The sequence below is a fragment of the Embiotoca jacksoni genome, unplaced genomic scaffold (assembly GCF_022577435.1).
Source record: "Embiotoca jacksoni isolate LCO1_2020_lvr unplaced genomic scaffold, fEmbJac1.0.p SCAF_13, whole genome shotgun sequence".
Lineage (NCBI taxonomy): Eukaryota > Metazoa > Chordata > Actinopteri > Embiotocidae > Embiotoca > Embiotoca jacksoni.
The window spans coordinates 9791194-9806991 of NW_027185263.1; the positions used below are offsets into that span (position 1 = coordinate 9791194).

Here is a 15798-nt window from a genome sequence, read left to right on the forward strand (position 1 = left end):
GTCAAAAACCAGGTAGTTGAAGAAAACGGATGTGGTAAGTTTATAGCGGCACATGGAATATAAATCATTTGTTGTGCAATATTTCAGCACGGTCTCTTGGAGTAATTGGGGATCATCAGTCTTCCTGTGTGGCACTTTACAGTTATGAATTGGCAAAAAAAAAAAAATGATGTGTGAGTTATCACCTGTCAAAATAGTCTGAGGACAGTCAACAAAACTATAGAACCTCAGGGGTTTTTTTTTGCATATATTGCTGTCGCATTACTGTATTGATGCCAACCAACATATCAGCCAATGTTTTCAACTGGTAAACATCCTAATGTTTTGGTGACATTTTCCTTAAGAACCAAATTAATGGGATCCTGAACAAAAGTGTTTATGTAACAAAAGTGTTTATATAAAAAAAAATTAAAAAAAAGAACATTGTCAGATTTCTCCAACTTTGACATCAATATTGGCCAAAACTCCACATCAGTCAGGCTTGAATACGACATGAACAAACATTTCACACAGCAGATACTTTACGTGTCATAGTAGGTAATGTACAAGTGTTACTAAAAGGATTATATGGCTCAGCTCCATCCATGTGGCCCAATAATTGTGACTGTGAGCCAGCATGCACAAAACAAGGACCTTGAAACTGAAGCAGTAATACTGAATCAAATTGAAATCAGTAATATTATTCCTGATTTATAATAAAAACAGACAGGCCTGGGAATTAAACATTTTCTATTTTGCGGTCTGAAATTGATTCCATAAAAGACATGTGCTTGATTAGTTTATTCCATATAGGATAAATCTATTAACATTAATAGTTAGTTTTAGCAATTAATTCTGTGCGGCCCTCAGCGATCTTCATATCTGTCTCTCTTGTTATTGAGTTTGAATAGCCCAGTAGTGCCATCATTAGTTTAGTATTTTTTATTATTATTTCGGGAAAATTTGTCTGTTGACTCAGAATGATGGAATGTTGTACTTCCGCAATATAAAAACTGCCTATCATGATAAAGTAAAACAAATCTGTCCGCCGCACCTGACCTCTGTGTGGAGGTACAGTATGTCCGGCCCGAGGAGTTACGCCGCTGGGAGCTGCACCGCAGCATTGCCTCCAGCAGGAGGTTTCCCGGTATAATGTGTGCCAGTACTAGTGCTCTTCTGTATAACTTCTCCCCTGCAGTAGCCCACATCAGCTCCGAGGAGCGGGGCGTGGACTCCCACCGGCCAGTCCCTGCTCTTACGTTTGAGGAGACGGCAGACTTTCAGAAGGAAGAAGAAAAAAAAGAAAAAAGAGAAAGAAACCGACAAGAAATCGATCGTGTAGAAGCTGGTAAGGATTATAATCACGTTTCTTTTTGAGTGTGTTTTATAGTTTTGTGTTCTTTGCTGGTGGGGCGTTTTGTTGTGGCCTTAACATTGACTTTTTAACAATAGATTTCAAAGTGATCCAATAGGCCAGCCCATCCGATTCAACGGAGGGTAGATAAAGCCGAGAGGAAATGTGGGAAAGTTCACTTATTTAGGTCCTTTACATCCTAATTTAATTTGTCAGGACTCTGGCCAGCTGTTTTATTTGTTTGTGCAGCAGAGTGTGTAAAGTTACAGCAAAATCCTAGAAAAAACCTCTGACTTTAAGATTGGTCTACTATAAAAATGAAAGTGTGGAACTACTATTATGAACATTTCCATCACAATCAGCCTATTGAAAGAAAGATTACCTGCTGGAAGATGTGCAAAACCTCATGTTTACTTGTTGTTCGGGAGGAAAGAACAAACAAACTGTTCAAGGACTCTTTCTTCATCAGCTTTCACAGGCTCTATGTTCCTGATTTTAAAAGAGATTGAAAGAGCAAGCAGTGGACCTACAGCATAGCCATGGATGACATCTTCACACAATGTCGAGAAGGGAACTCTGTGGCTGTTCGTCTGTGGTTGGACAACACAGAGAATGACCTCAACTTGGGGTAAGCGGCCAAATCAGCTTTGAAGATGCCTGTGGGCGGACTGACTGTCTTCTCCTGGATGTTAGAAAGTATCTGTAGTGTAATGAGCAATGATGAAGAAAGGCAGTCCCATGATCAGGGTTAACTTGATTGAAAACACTACATTTTGTATGGAAGGTCGATGATTCTGTGCTGCAGTGTGTGTGTGTGTGTGTGTGTGTGTGTGTGTGTGTGTGTGTGTGTGTGTGTGTGTGTGTGTGTACACAAAGTGATCCTTGGCACATTAGAGGTGGTTAAATAGTTTCCATATTGTGCTCTCCCTACAAGTACTTCTGATCATCACTCAGCTGCAGTTATTCCAGTCCACTTTTTTTTTTTTTTTCCCCGCTTTTGCTTCTTATGATGTCATCCACAAAAACTGTGTATAAAAGCAGTGGGTGATTTGGTGGAGGTTGTGTGGTGACATTATAACTCAGACATTATAATATAACTTAAAAGTGTGCGGAAAAGCACAGACAACTAGTAGATGTTTTTTGTTAATAGAAAATTAATCAACATGACGTGATTTATTCAGATAATCTGTTTAAACTTCATACTGTTGGGCCAACAAAACAGCTACTTTAAGGATTTCCCTGTCTATTTAATTGTGATTTAAAGTAATCAAAATATAAGTGGTAAATATTAATTTATAATGTATTTGTATGATTGTTTTGGATCTACTTATCACTTCTGCCTTTTTACATAATTTCTCTACTCAAAAGGAACTAGAATACCTCACTGCTAAAGACCTCGGTTATCTCATTCTTGGGCCAGGCCATATATGTGCAGTTTGTTGACGTTGACTTTGAGGGCTTGCGAGCTGCGAGCTGTGAGCCAACCACGCAGCAGCCAGAACCATTTCCTCTGTTCAGCTCCATACAGGGCCAAGCCCTCGCTGACAGAGCTTCTCAGGCAGCAGGAGCGGCAAGTCCCACATAAACATCTGAGAGACCAGTCATTAGGCTGGAGGCCTCCTATGACTCCGAGGAGGCTCAGCTATGTGGGCCCGCCCCCTTTTTCCTTTTGAGAATATTCAATAATATGTAATAAATGTGTTGTATTTTGTTGGGAAAATATATTGTTTGTGTTTTTCTCCTCCACTTTTGATGCAATAAATCAGAGCTGGAGAGTGCGTCCATTGAGAAACATTAAATGTCATTTAGGATCTTCTCTCAGATGCGAGTGACACAGGAAGACACATGACACATAAAAAAAAAAAAAAGAGAGAGAGAGAGAGACTTGGAGAGAATGTGAAGCTCAGGATTCCACTGTGTATTTTCCACCCTGTCATTCCTGAGTTTTTTTTTCGCCCCCGTTACTTTTTATAGCCCACAGGGTTGGTCAGACTATGAACTGTCTGTCCACACTGCTGGATGAGAATTTACAGTGAATGTTCCTAAAACTGCTATTTCACTTTAGTGTGAGCTAGTACTGCAGCTATTTCCTACAGGCTATAGTTTGTGGCTTTGCAGGGAGCTGGGAGAAGCCCATAGCAGCAGCTGCCTCGGGGTCAGGTAATGCAAAAAGAGGCTCACTCGGGTGAAGGGGCCAGTCACACGGAGGTGATAGTCTGGCTCTTTGTAGACTGCGGCAGTGCTGTATACGCTGGGACTGTTTGCGTTATGTTAGCAGGCATTCCAGCTTGCACAGACATATTTATCACCGGGTCAGTCATTAGATGGGTATACGCTGCAGGCAAAGCAAAGAAGTATGTGCTTAAGTCTAAATAAAGATTAGTAGCTGGTGGGTGTGTGAACCTGTGACACTGTGTGTCAAAGAGAGAGCCACATAGATAGTATTTTGTCAGCTGTGTCGTTAAGAGAGCCCGCCAGCAGTCTTCTACATTCTCTTGAAGACAACAAGTATCCCTTCAGCTCCAAATACTGTCATCTTATAATATATATTCTGGTCACATTCAGTAAGTTTATCACAGCTTCTTTGCTCCTCATACTCTGTTTATGTTGTGTTGTAGTGATGACCATGGCTTCAGCCCCCTCCACTGGGCATGTAGGGAGGGGAGGAGCGGTGTTGTTGACATGCTCATCATGAGAGGCGCTCGTATTAATGTGATGAACCGCGGAGACGATACGCCATTACATCTTGCAGCCAGTCATGGACACAGAGACATCGTGGCAAAGGTACACACACTCAGACACTCAGTGCATGTGTTGTTTCCATTTAGCAGAGAAATCTTGCTCTGTGGTCCAGTTTGATCTAACTTTATGACCTGTGGATGCCAGCTGATTCAGTGCAAAGCGGACCCCAACACAGTCAACGAGCACGGAAACACCCCACTCCACTACGGCTGCTTCTGGGGCCAGGATGAAGTGGCAGAGGTGCAGTATAGTCGTACTTCCTTTGGTGTCAGCTGTTGGCTTGAAAGGCCCTCCTCTGGGGAGAAATGGCCACTGCAGGGCTCTTTTTATTTTGTAATGCTCGAACTGCTCCCAGTGTCTGTACATTTAATGCAACACATAATGCTTAAATTCTCACCTGTGCATTGAAGAGTTTAATGTTTAATCTATCTTTTGTAGGACTTGGTGGCCAGTGGTGCCCAGGTGTGTGTATGTAACAGGTATGGACAAACACCTCTGGACAAGGCCAAACCCCACCTAAGACAGCTGCTACAAGGTCAGAGGTCATTTGTGGGAATTTGAACACACTGACAGGCTGTTTCCTACAAAAAGAAGATCATTTTATCTGGAAAAATAGAAAAAACACTCCCTTTTATTTTTTGTTATTTAGAAAAAGCAGAGAAAATGGGCCAGAGTATGACCAAAGTCCCATACAAGGAAACGTTCTGGAAGGGCACCATGCGAACACGACCTCGTGAGTAGCATTTCATAAACAGGAGAAAGCATAATTTGAAATCAAGATGTGTGCTATATTATTTATGGTTTTGCTCTTTTAGGTAATGGTACCCTCAACAAGCAGGCTGGTATTGATTTTAAGCAGCTTTCGCTCCTGGCAAAGATCAATGAAAATCAGTCTGGAGAGGTGAGCGGCACTCCTTCTTCACTGCTGTGTGCCAGTATTTTTCTGCTCCCAATTGTTTACTGGACTATGTGCTCTGTTTGTAGTTATGGCAGGGTCGGTGGCAAGGGGATGAGATTGTTGTGAAGGTGCTCCAGGTGAGAGACTGGACCACCAGGAAGAGCAGAGACTTCAACGAGGAGCATCCAAAACTCCGGTAATTTACACATTAGCATTCTAACTATGAAAAAGTCATCGGGGTGGTCGGCCCTTTTACCGTCTTTCTTTGAGTGCCTCTGCTCAGAATAACAGTGTCATAGTTATTAACGTGTGGGTGTCATGGGATCACATTATGTGAATCTGCTTGCTCACCTTAACTGACCTACATTTGGTCAGCAGTTTTTTATTTTGATTGCTTATTTGTAAAGCCTGTTTGCCTGAGTTATATAGAGTCCATGAACATTTGGACTCACTATCACGCCCTGGTAAACACAGTCCTGGTATGAGGATGGATTTGATTGATTGATGTGGAGGTCAGCGGCCATTCAGGATCTGGTGCACGATTCTTGTGCAACAAGTAGAGGAATTTTTAATTGGTAGTGGTCATAGAAATTGTTTTTGGTTGGTGTTGTGGTGAAGTCGTCATCAGCAGCTGTTTATCATGTGCTGTGTTCTCTACAATGTGAAAAACAAATTCCACAAACCTCCTTCTGTCACAGTAAACATGAGGCCCATTACAACACGAAATGCAATTCATCAAGTAAAATTGAAACCTTACTTTTCAGTCCTATTTGTCATTATTAACACCAGCTACAATTTCTAGATGATCCCAAGATGCCTCGCATGCAGGCTATCGTTAGCAGCTACAGTTGACAGATTTTCCCTAAACACCTCAATCGCAGGCCATTGGTAGGTCTTAGCTCGGCAGCTGGGAACAGGCAAACCTGTAATCCCTACTCAGCAACTCAGGCAGGTGTATGATTAAATATTTGGTAGTCTAAAACGAATAAACTAGGTCGTGCTAATTTAAGATTTCACCTAAATTGTCTACCTGGGTAGGTCTTAATCTACCTGGGTAGGTCTTAATCTACCTGGGTAGGTCTTAATCTACCTGGGTGGGTCTTAATCTACCTGGGTAGGTCTTAATCTACCGGGGTGGGTCTTAATCTACCTGGGTAGGTCTTAATCTACCTGGGTGGGTCTTAATCTACCTGGGTAGGTCTTAATCTACCTGGGTGGGTCTTAATCTACCGGGGTGGGCCGCCCAAGTAGAGGCTGTATTTGGGAAATCCTGGTGTGCCAAAATGTCAAACCATACAAGACATGTTACGACAGGTTCGGCTGGGCCACAGGGCCTCAGCATTCATTAAAACAATATTAACATAATTATGGCTATGTTGTGAAAACATTCCAATGGAGCTACTCAAAAGTATCATGGCATCACACTTAACAGTATGAATCAGACAAGCAAAACACAACGTAAAGGAAAGCATGTTACCTTTACGACTCATCCTGTTCACGTTTAGTCAGCCTCACCAACCTCAGATCTTCCTTTGGGGAGAAGAAAAACTAGAAGACAAACAAAGGGGAGGGAAACTATAGAGAAAGCCAAGTGAAAGAATACGAGCCAGGAGATCTCAGAGCACAATAGGAAGATCTTGGCGGTGTGCTTTCATGTTGGCTTCAGTTCTTGCCCTTTATTAAGGTATTGATGCCAACATAAAAGTACTTAGGATGAGTGTGCTGAAAAATTCAGCTGCAATATAAAATCGTACATCTTTTTAAAAAATTAAAGAGCTTCAGATGATGAAAGCTGAAAAGTACCGCTCATGTTATCTTTAAAGGGCCGCAGATGATACAAACGTGGTGTATAATAACATGATTCATGAGGAGTTTTCTTCATTGAGAACAAGCTTCCAGGATATGTCTTAATGTTCTTAAATGGAATTTCCTCCCATTATAATTTGTTGATCGCTTATTAAAAGAATGTATAATGATTTACTTTTATTATCTTGTTAACATGAGTAAAAATGACATTTTTCTTTTTATTGTTTCTGCAAAGGATCTTTTCTCATCCAAACATTCTGCCTGTTCTCGGGGCCTGTCAATCACCTCCGTCCCCTCACCCAATCATCATTACCCACTACATGCCATACGGATCCCTCTACAACATCCTCCACCAGGGCACTAGTAAGTAATTTGCATTCATCTGCCTGTGTGAAAAGGAAATATCTGAAATTTGCATTGAGGTTGGTCACAGCCCCAAAGCATGAATGACTGAGGGGTTGACAAGAGACTCCAGTTTGCGGTGCAGTTCCATACATGTGACTGACAAATCTGAGAATTACACAGATTTACAACAAATAAATGCCAGATAAAACATCCAGTCACAGTTTCACCTCTCTGTCTGTCCATATGCACACTCCCTCACTGTTTCTGTCTCTTACACCTTTTTATTCAGTCAGTCGGTTAGATGACATTTAGACGTCTGTATTGCTGCATTTCTTTCTCAATGAGGTAAAACTTTCCTCTCCTGTCCTCCTCTGTCTTTGTCTTCTTCCTCAGCTCTGGTAGTCGACCAAAGCCAAGCCGTGAAGTTTGCACTGGACATTGCCAGCGGCATGGCTTTCCTCCACACCTTAGAGCCCATGGTTTCCCGGCTTTGCCTCAACAGTAAGCACGTCATGGTAAGAAAATGTTCTACTGTTTTTTACCAATGAAGTATGAGCAACCCCAATTATAAACTTTAAAGTTCCTGATCCTGTGGCTCATTCACCAGCGTCATATTTGATGAGTAACAAACTGATGTGGTTAATCTGCAGATTGATGAGGACATGACAGCCAGAATAAGTATGGCGGATGCTAAATTCTCCTTCCAGTGTCCTGGTCGTATGTACTCTCCAGCATGGATGGCCCCTGAAGGTATTTATTCCTTTTTTTCCCCCCCTCCTCTTTGTTCCCCTCATCCCCACCTGCTTCCTGCTCCATTAGACTTTATGAGTCATTCAGTCAGGAACATACTGTACTGTATAATTTAGTCCCAGTTCAGTGGTAGTCATGCTGTTCATATGGCCGCGTTGCACAATAAAAAAGGAGAGTTGTATATGGTTATGTTCATTATTTTCCTTCAGCCCTGCAGAAGAGGCCTGAAGACATCAACAGAAGATCCGCCGACATGTGGAGCTTTGCTGTGTTACTGTGGGAGCTAGTTACCCGTGAAGTCCCCTTCGCTGATCTCTCACAGATGGAGATAGGCATGAAGGTAAATGGGCGCAGCATCTAGCTACCCACAGAGCTCATACCGTATGTTCATGCCCACATGTCTCGGAAGCACAACAGCAAATGCATAAAGCCCACACCTCCAAAATATCCCGACGCTTTTACAGGTTTCTGTGTTTGGGATGTTTCACAGCATTTTACAGATATTTTAACCCCCCTCTCCCCTTCCCCTTTGCTCAGGTTGCTCTCGAGGGTCTTCGGCCAACCATTCCACCGGGGATTTCACCTCATATCTGTAAGCTGATGAGGCTCTGCATGAACGAAGACCCGGCTAAGAGACCCAAGTTTGACATGATCGTCCCCATCCTAGAGAAGATGCAAGACAAATGAATGCTTTAGCAGCATTTTGTCCAACTTCTGTTATCATGTTTTATCATCAAACCACTCTTTATCTTCACTTCAGTCATGTATCTGCTAGGCCACTGTAAATAATGCCAGAAACCACTCAAGCTACACACAGTTCAAACACTAAGTATGATATTGCTTTTCTTGTATAAGTTAAATTTGAGGTTTAAATGTTCTTGTGCTTTTGTCGCTCTTTTCTTATGTCTGAAACGGGATCACTGAAATATCAGCTAACGTTTTAATCGAGTGTGGATTATATTCAGTGACGAGTTCGACAGAAACAGATCCAAAGAAATGTGTATAGAATGTGCTTTTATACACGTTAGCGATTGCCAATGCAATAAATGTTTTATATTTATGACAAATCCTTGTTCTTTTATTTTGAGAGATCGTCTTCCTTTTGTGGTACACTACGTACACGTGTTTACATAAATCTTTTCCACTTGCTGGACATTTTTCAAAATGCAGCAGCGACAACATGCAGCTCGCAAACTGATGCTTCACTAATAATCAAATAATGTCATAGATAATAATAATATAATAATAATATATCAGTCACTACATATCAGTTAACTATTTGGCTCCTGTGGACTTTTAAATTATTAGGATTTTTTTTTTTTTTATGCAGGACGTTTATTTATTTTTTTTAAAAACACTACTGCATTGGTACTTTTACTTAAATAAAGTAGGCTATCTCAATACTCGTCCCTTCACTGGCTAAAAAAAGTACAATGTGTTCACCATATATTTGATTTTGTTTTCAGTGTACTCTGCGGTACTCGGAGAAGAAAAAAAAAAAAAAAAAACAATGCCACGTGATGAGTCAGCTGACTTTGTGTAGTGCAGTAGGAGCAGCGCGTCACGACTGGCGGTGACCGGGGAGCATATCAAATAAGAGCCCCGTCGATCTGGTTTCAGCACACTTTTGTGGAAGTGGAAGAGGGGCTGTCGGGAAGCTGCCGATCTGTTTTGTGTTCCCGGCCGCCGGCCTTCACACAACGGAGACTCGCGCACTTCCTTTTTATTGGAGGTAGAGTGGAAAAACAGTCGCCAGCTAGCTACTTTGTCTTGTTAGCAAATCGGTGGCGGGTGTTGGTGTCCGTCCGTGTGCACATGGACTGTTTTCTGTTTATAGTTGTGCAGGATCATTTATTCTCCCGTTCAAGTGTTGTTGTTGTTGTTTTTATTTGTGTGTGTGCTATCACGTCCTCCAGAGAGGCTGCCAGCAAACCTGCAGTGAGGACTGATCATGGGGCTCCCCGCGCCGATGCCGTCCTTGGGGCTGGTGACCTGCGCGCTGGCTTTAATGTCGCCGCAGTTCGGGTCCTGTCACCCAGCGCGGCCCCCGGGGCAGCCCGGGCGGCTGTTCACGGAGCCGCTCAGCCGCCCGGGGCTCGGATTTAACTGGAGAAATGTGTCGTGCCCCCTGTGCAAAGCGGTCTTCACCATCCTCGACATCGCCCTTCTGGTAAACGCATTACGGTGTTCTCTTATTCAGGGCTACTGAAACGGGAAGGTAACGCATTTTAAAATTCAACGCGCTGATTTACAACGTCGTCAATGCAATGCGATATCCTCACGTGAATTTCACGTAATTCAGTTGAGAAACGTGACCGCGGGTTACTACATACGCTTTTACCAACCACTCGGTTCAGTCCAGGAAGCTCTGAAATTGAGAAAGGAGGCATAATATCTTCAAACATCGGTTACCATTTCACATGTATTATTCTAGACTGGTTATTGGTTGCATTTAGCTCAAAAAAAAAAATTAAAGTTTAATACAGCGCAATGCAATACATTAGGGGTACATCTGAAGATTAATTTCATTATTGATTGATTTGTAGAACACTTTCTTGATTAATTAATTAACTGGTCATTGGTCATCAAAATGTCCCCCCCCCCAAAAAAGGTGAAAAATGTACACCAGTGTTTCCCAAAGCTGAATGTGCAGCCTAAAATCTCTTGTTTAGCTCCACGGATATTGAGTTTATTATTATGGAGAACTAAAGGCTGCAGAAAATATTCGCATTCGAGAATGTGTTAGTTGATTGTCTAAAATAGTTGACCAGTAATGTTCTGTCGATCAACCAATTTATTAATTAACTAATTATTGTAGCTCTAAAAAAAAAATAATAACAATAACCTAATTTTGAGTGTTTGTTTTCATTTGTATTGCAAGTCTATGTTATTATTTTATGATAAAGTTTTGAAATTCTAAATGATTTATTGAATTGTGTCTCAGTCGTAGTTAAGTTAGTTAATGATTTACATCGTGCTGCTTGGTGCACAAACACTAGTTTGTTACAACATTTAATGGAAGCAAACATCAATTATATTATGACTACTATTCCTTGGGGCTTTCAAGTGAAGGTGTCATGCGACACTGATGCCCTTCCTTTGGAGAAGGCTCAGTTCTTCTGCCTTTTGAAAATCTCCTCTTTTTTATAAATTGTTGATTTAGCATAAAAAAAGCTGGACAGCTCCTGATCATCTGGTCTGTTTGTTGACCTGAAGTCCTCCGGAGTCCAGTAGCTGTAGCTGTTGACCTCAGCCACACACTTTCTAAACCGCACCTAATTCATACTGTTTTAATCAAAAGCGTAATTAATATCTTTCTTCCAAAGATGTGACTTGTTTTTTCAGGTCTAGCAAATTGGAATTATTTTTAGTTTGTTTTTGAGGAAGTTTAGGCTTTTGCCATCAGTTAGAGAAGTATCATATCTGATGCGTCATCTGATATTTATATCGTATGGAATTTATCCCCTCTTCTCCGTGTTCCTCTTTGTCACCTCTCTCAGAGCGATACAAATGAAGAGCGAGTGGCGCGCGCTGTAGGCGAGGCGTGTGTCCGTCTGCATCTGGCCGATGAGCAAGTGTGCCGGGAAATAACGACGCTGTTCAGGGACGACTTCATAAGGGTTCTGCAGGAGTCATTGTTGTGGCCCACTGAGGCCTGCGCCGTATTGGTGGGCCCCACCTGTGGAAAATTTGACATTTACGCAACCTGGAACGTGACTTTGCCGAAGGTTCCGAAGCCCCCCGTTACACCGCCCTCTCCTCCGAAACCTGGTTCTCCAAAGAGCAAGGTCCTGTTCCTCACCGACATCCACTGGGACCAGGTGAGTGTGCCGTTGAGAGATGAGCCAGAGCTGAATTGAAATGAACATCCTACAGAAAGCTCTCCTATTATTTATATATTTATATTCATATATATATATATATAATTTATTTCTACATTATCAAAGTTTTGAGATACTATACAAGTGAAGGGCTCATACTCTCTGCAAACAAAAGGTTGAAGTTACTGATTTAACTGGAAGACAGTGACTTGGTTTCGAATCAAGTTCTGCTTTTTAAAAGTCCACCTCTCCACCGACAGGAGTATGAAACCGGTAGTGCTGCAGACTGCAAGGAGCCTCTGTGTTGTCGTAAAAAGTCGGGCTTTCCCAGCTGGAGGCGGAGGGAGGCTGGTTACTGGGGGACCTACAGTAAGTGCGACCTGCCGCTGCGGACGGTGGAGAACCTCCTGGAAAATGTTGTCCGAGCCGGACCTTGGGACTGGGTCTACTGGACTGGAGACATACCAGCGCACGACGTCTGGTCTCAGACCAGGAGTCAGCAGCTGTCGGAGCTCACGGTCATCTCCAGGCTCATCCACAAGTAATTTTTTTTCTTTTTTTTTGGTTAACTCAGAATTTTTTTTTTTTGACCTTATTTGATACTTTACACATAACTTAGGTAATGTGTAGTTCAGCTCTTGCTGTGAATACATTTACCAGCAACCACTCAGCTGTTAGAGTAGTCTTTAATAGGTCACCTGATGAAACCAGGTGTTGAAAGGTCAAGACGTTTCAACTATGTTGCTTTTTGATTGACAGGTCCTATTTGGACTTCTTAAGAGCACACCGCCGTTGCACTCTGACTCTAATCATGTCGATACATTGGGGATTGTTGTGCCACAGTTTTGGTCCCATGTTTGTCATGTGTTATCTGGAATTGATCCAAACAGTTATTGACTACCGCTTCTTCCTCCTATCTTCTGTGCAGACACCTGGGATTGAATGTGACAGTCTACCCTGCTATCGGAAACCACGAGAGTACACCAGTGAACAGCTTCCCACCTCCCTTTGTTCATGGCAACAGATCTTCCGCGTGGCTCTACGATACCATGGCAGAGGAATGGGCACCATGGCTGCCAGAGCAGGCTTTGAAGACTTTGAGGTCGCTGAAATAATTTTGTTTTAAATTATTTTTAAATGTTTATCATGTTACATTGTTATCCGGGTCAGGTCACACTGCATATATTACTTCAGTGCTGCTGGTGAATAAAAGTTAACACCAAGCAAAGGGGTTTGTTTTCGGTTATAAAGGAGCTGTACGTGTTTTTTCTTTGTTTTACTTTCGCTGTCGGCTTTCACATCTCACTGCTTTCAAACAGAAGTGGTTACAAGTCTCACAGTATTGTTCCACTATAGATGGTTGGGAACTTTGATGGGTGGCCCAGTGTTGAATGTTTATACTTAAGAGTCCATCAGTTATGTGTTGTGTAATTTCAGATACGGAGGATTCTACACTGTGGAGATTCAGCCTGGTTTGAGGGTGGTCTCTCTCAACATGAACTTCTGTGCAAGAGAAAACTTCTGGCTGATGGTGAACTCCACAGACCCTGCCAACCAGCTACAGTGGCTAATCCATATTCTCCAGGCCAGTGAGGACAAAGGAGAGAAGGTCAGTTCGGTTGAAGGAACACTCACTGTGGTTTTAATGAGGCTCAGGCCACCTTAGTCATGTGCTTCATGCTATATATGGGCCATGACTTTTGGCTCATTTTAATAACCTCTAGAAACTGGTAATGATCACTAGACGGCAGTAAAAAGCTATAATCTCCCTCAATGTGGTGTCATGTGCTCCTTTGTTTAGGTACATATCATTGGTCACATCCCACCTGGCCTGTGTCTTGGCAGCTGGAGCTGGAACTACTATCACATCATCAACAGGTGGCTACAGTGCTTTTTTTTTTTTTTTTTTTTTAAACATAGAGTCCCAGAACAGTTAGAAACTGAAGGTGCAGTGCCATAAAGAAAACTGCAGTTGAGGCAAATCATTGATTGATTTACTTTTGTCACCGAAAGAAGGAACCGAAGCTCTAAACGCACAGTTGCAGAGCACGAATGTCCCTCGATGCAAATTAGAAAATGTCACATCTGTATCCGAGATGTAATACTGGTATACTTTATCCAGATTACCAGCAGTAAACACATGGTTGCAAATTAACAGCAACACCTGTTTTCACTTCCCCTTAATATTTTTTTTGCATGGTAAGTAGAGATGTCACACGTTGTGCGCGCGTGTGTGAAAAAACAACAACAGTGTACTACTGCAGTTAACGTTGGGGTTGTAAAAGCTGGACTGATTGGAGTCTTTTAAGTTTAACCCTTATCTTATTTTATTTTATTTTTTCCCCCAGATATGAAAGTACAGTTACTGGCCAGTTTTTTGGTCATACGCATATGGATGAGTTCCAAATGTTTTATGATGAAGCCACCATGACCCGTCCACTGGGAGTGGCTTTCATTGCTCCCAGTGTCACCACCTATGTTAACCTCAACCCAGGTGAGTTCATACACCAGTCGAGGTATTTTCCAGCATTTGATAAGCAACACACTCACGCAGGTAAATTCGGACTTTTCAGGATACCGCGTCTACTACGTCGACGGGAATTACCGAGGCAGCTCTCGGCTGGTGCTGGACCATGAAACCTACATCCTCAACCTCACGGAGGTAAACAAGCAGCCAGGAGCACCGCACAGTCCAGAGCAGAACCCTAAATGGACGCTGCTGTACCGAGCCACAGAGGCTTATGGTCTTTCCAGTATGTTCCCCTCTGACTGTGACAGACTGGTGCGGACCTTCATCAACGATGACCGCACCTTCCAGAAGTTCTGGAACTTCAGACATAAAGGACATGTATCGGAGCCCTGCAAGGAAACCTGCAAAACCACAATGCTGTGCTTTCTGCGGAGTGGGCGGTACGACGAGCTGGATCAGTGCGACTACCTCAATGGTTTTGGAGGGAACTTGGCGCGGGCGGCCAGAAAAACTCTTTGCTGACCCGAGGACAGTTTGACCGAAAGGCTGGCTGGGGTAAAAAGCAATATGACCAAATATGAAATTGAGCCAAAAAAAAAAAAAAAGGTTGGTCAACAAGGATTATGTTCGATAAAATAAAGTCACTGAGCTATTTCTCATCAGGTAATGTTGATTCTGTAAACCCAACTTGAGTCTGAAGAGATTCATGCTTTATCCTCTGTAATGATTTTACCTTGAACGGATTGTGTTTGGCTACGCGCCTCGGGTTTGCCACCTGTTGTTTTGCAATACCATATGTGTAAGAGACTGCTGGAAATTGTCCACAAAGATGTTCTGTTTACTGGAGATGCACAGACTGTTAGGTGGTTTGTGCCAAGTTGTTGTGCCTTTTTTATCAGAGCAAGGAAACATCAGTTCTTAACAGCAATCTTTTCAACCTTTCAAAGCTGCTTAAATGCTATTTCACAGAATGTCTTGCACCCAATATGAGAATTATTTTTCATGTAAATGTCATTGACGATTATCAGTTTGATGGGCCTTGTAAAATCCTAAAGTTTTCATCAGATTTTTAAATCTTTTTGTGCAAATTGTGACGCGTAGGAGAAAGTCTGCATTTAAATTGAGGGCGGGCTGTTTTAAAATGCAACATTAGGATCTGCTGGGATTTGAACGTAGTAATGTGAATCCATACACCGCTTTATCAATATTAACTTGGTTGAGTTTGATTTTCCTTTTAGCACCAATCTGGGGATTTAGGTTAAATATCTGCATTAATGCACAGCAGCATCTCCCCCTGCCAAGAAGTCCATTAACAAGAAACTGTATTTCTCACTGTAGTTTACTTCTGCCTGCACTTTAATTCTTTGGTTAGTTCATTTCTAGGTTTAACAGAGAAACAGGTTTGATGGAGTCAAAGAGTGACCAGCACGGGTAGCATCTCACATCTGGGTCTACGATGCTGTAACATCAGCATGATGCATAAAGTCACTTATAAAAGAAGAAATAATATATATATAAAAAAAAAGATTGTATGTAATTATAAATAAAAGATGAGATGTGATACTCTTGCCTGCTCATTTTCTGTTTGCTGTCAGAGGAAAATACAAAAAGTTTTTTTAATTTGTGGAAATGC

General features: G+C 42.1%; 2 protein-coding genes across 2 annotated transcripts; both read left to right on the top strand.

Annotated features, from left to right (window-relative positions):
- Positions 1 to 14: 14 nt before the first annotated feature.
- Positions 15 to 8935, top strand: ilk (integrin-linked kinase). The gene is made up of 14 exons (XM_069146342.1): positions 15 to 34; positions 1178 to 1327; positions 1803 to 1961; positions 3952 to 4117; positions 4220 to 4315; positions 4514 to 4610; positions 4725 to 4808; positions 4891 to 4976; positions 5060 to 5169; positions 7015 to 7142; positions 7518 to 7639; positions 7775 to 7874; positions 8084 to 8214; positions 8412 to 8935. The coding sequence occupies exons 3-14, from the start codon at positions 1873 to 1875 to the stop codon at positions 8559 to 8561; spliced, it is 1359 nt and encodes a 452-aa protein (XP_069002443.1). The 5' UTR covers positions 15 to 34; positions 1178 to 1327; positions 1803 to 1872; the 3' UTR covers positions 8562 to 8935.
- A 509-nt stretch (positions 8936 to 9444) lies between these two features.
- On the top strand, positions 9445 to 15726 carry smpd1 (sphingomyelin phosphodiesterase 1). The gene is made up of 9 exons (XM_069146344.1): positions 9445 to 9606; positions 9791 to 10044; positions 11375 to 11695; positions 11956 to 12236; positions 12624 to 12797; positions 13133 to 13304; positions 13497 to 13573; positions 14044 to 14189; positions 14269 to 15726. The coding sequence occupies exons 2-9, from the start codon at positions 9826 to 9828 to the stop codon at positions 14685 to 14687; spliced, it is 1809 nt and encodes a 602-aa protein (XP_069002445.1). The 5' UTR covers positions 9445 to 9606; positions 9791 to 9825; the 3' UTR covers positions 14688 to 15726.
- The last annotated feature ends 72 nt before the right edge of the window (positions 15727 to 15798 follow it).

What these genes read in the sequence shown, in the direction of transcription:
- smpd1 (XM_069146344.1), top strand. Translation starts at nt 9,826, where the DNA reads ATGGGGCTCCCCGCGCCGATGCCGTCCTTGGGGCTGGTGACCTGCGCG. An exon ending in CAGGCTTTGAAGACTTTGAG is followed by an intron (nt 12,798 to 13,132) that starts GTCGCTGAAATA and finishes GTGTAATTTCAG; the next exon opens with ATACGGAGGATTCTACACTG. An exon ending in CTATGTTAACCTCAACCCAG is followed by an intron (nt 14,190 to 14,268) that starts GTGAGTTCATAC and finishes CGGACTTTTCAG; the next exon opens with GATACCGCGTCTACTACGTC.
- ilk (XM_069146342.1), top strand. Translation starts at nt 1,873, where the DNA reads ATGGATGACATCTTCACACAATGTCGAGAAGGGAACTCTGTGGCTGTT. An exon ending in CCTAAGACAGCTGCTACAAG is followed by an intron (nt 4,611 to 4,724) that starts GTCAGAGGTCAT and finishes TTTGTTATTTAG; the next exon opens with AAAAAGCAGAGAAAATGGGC. An exon ending in AGCATGGATGGCCCCTGAAG is followed by an intron (nt 7,875 to 8,083) that starts GTATTTATTCCT and finishes ATTTTCCTTCAG; the next exon opens with CCCTGCAGAAGAGGCCTGAA.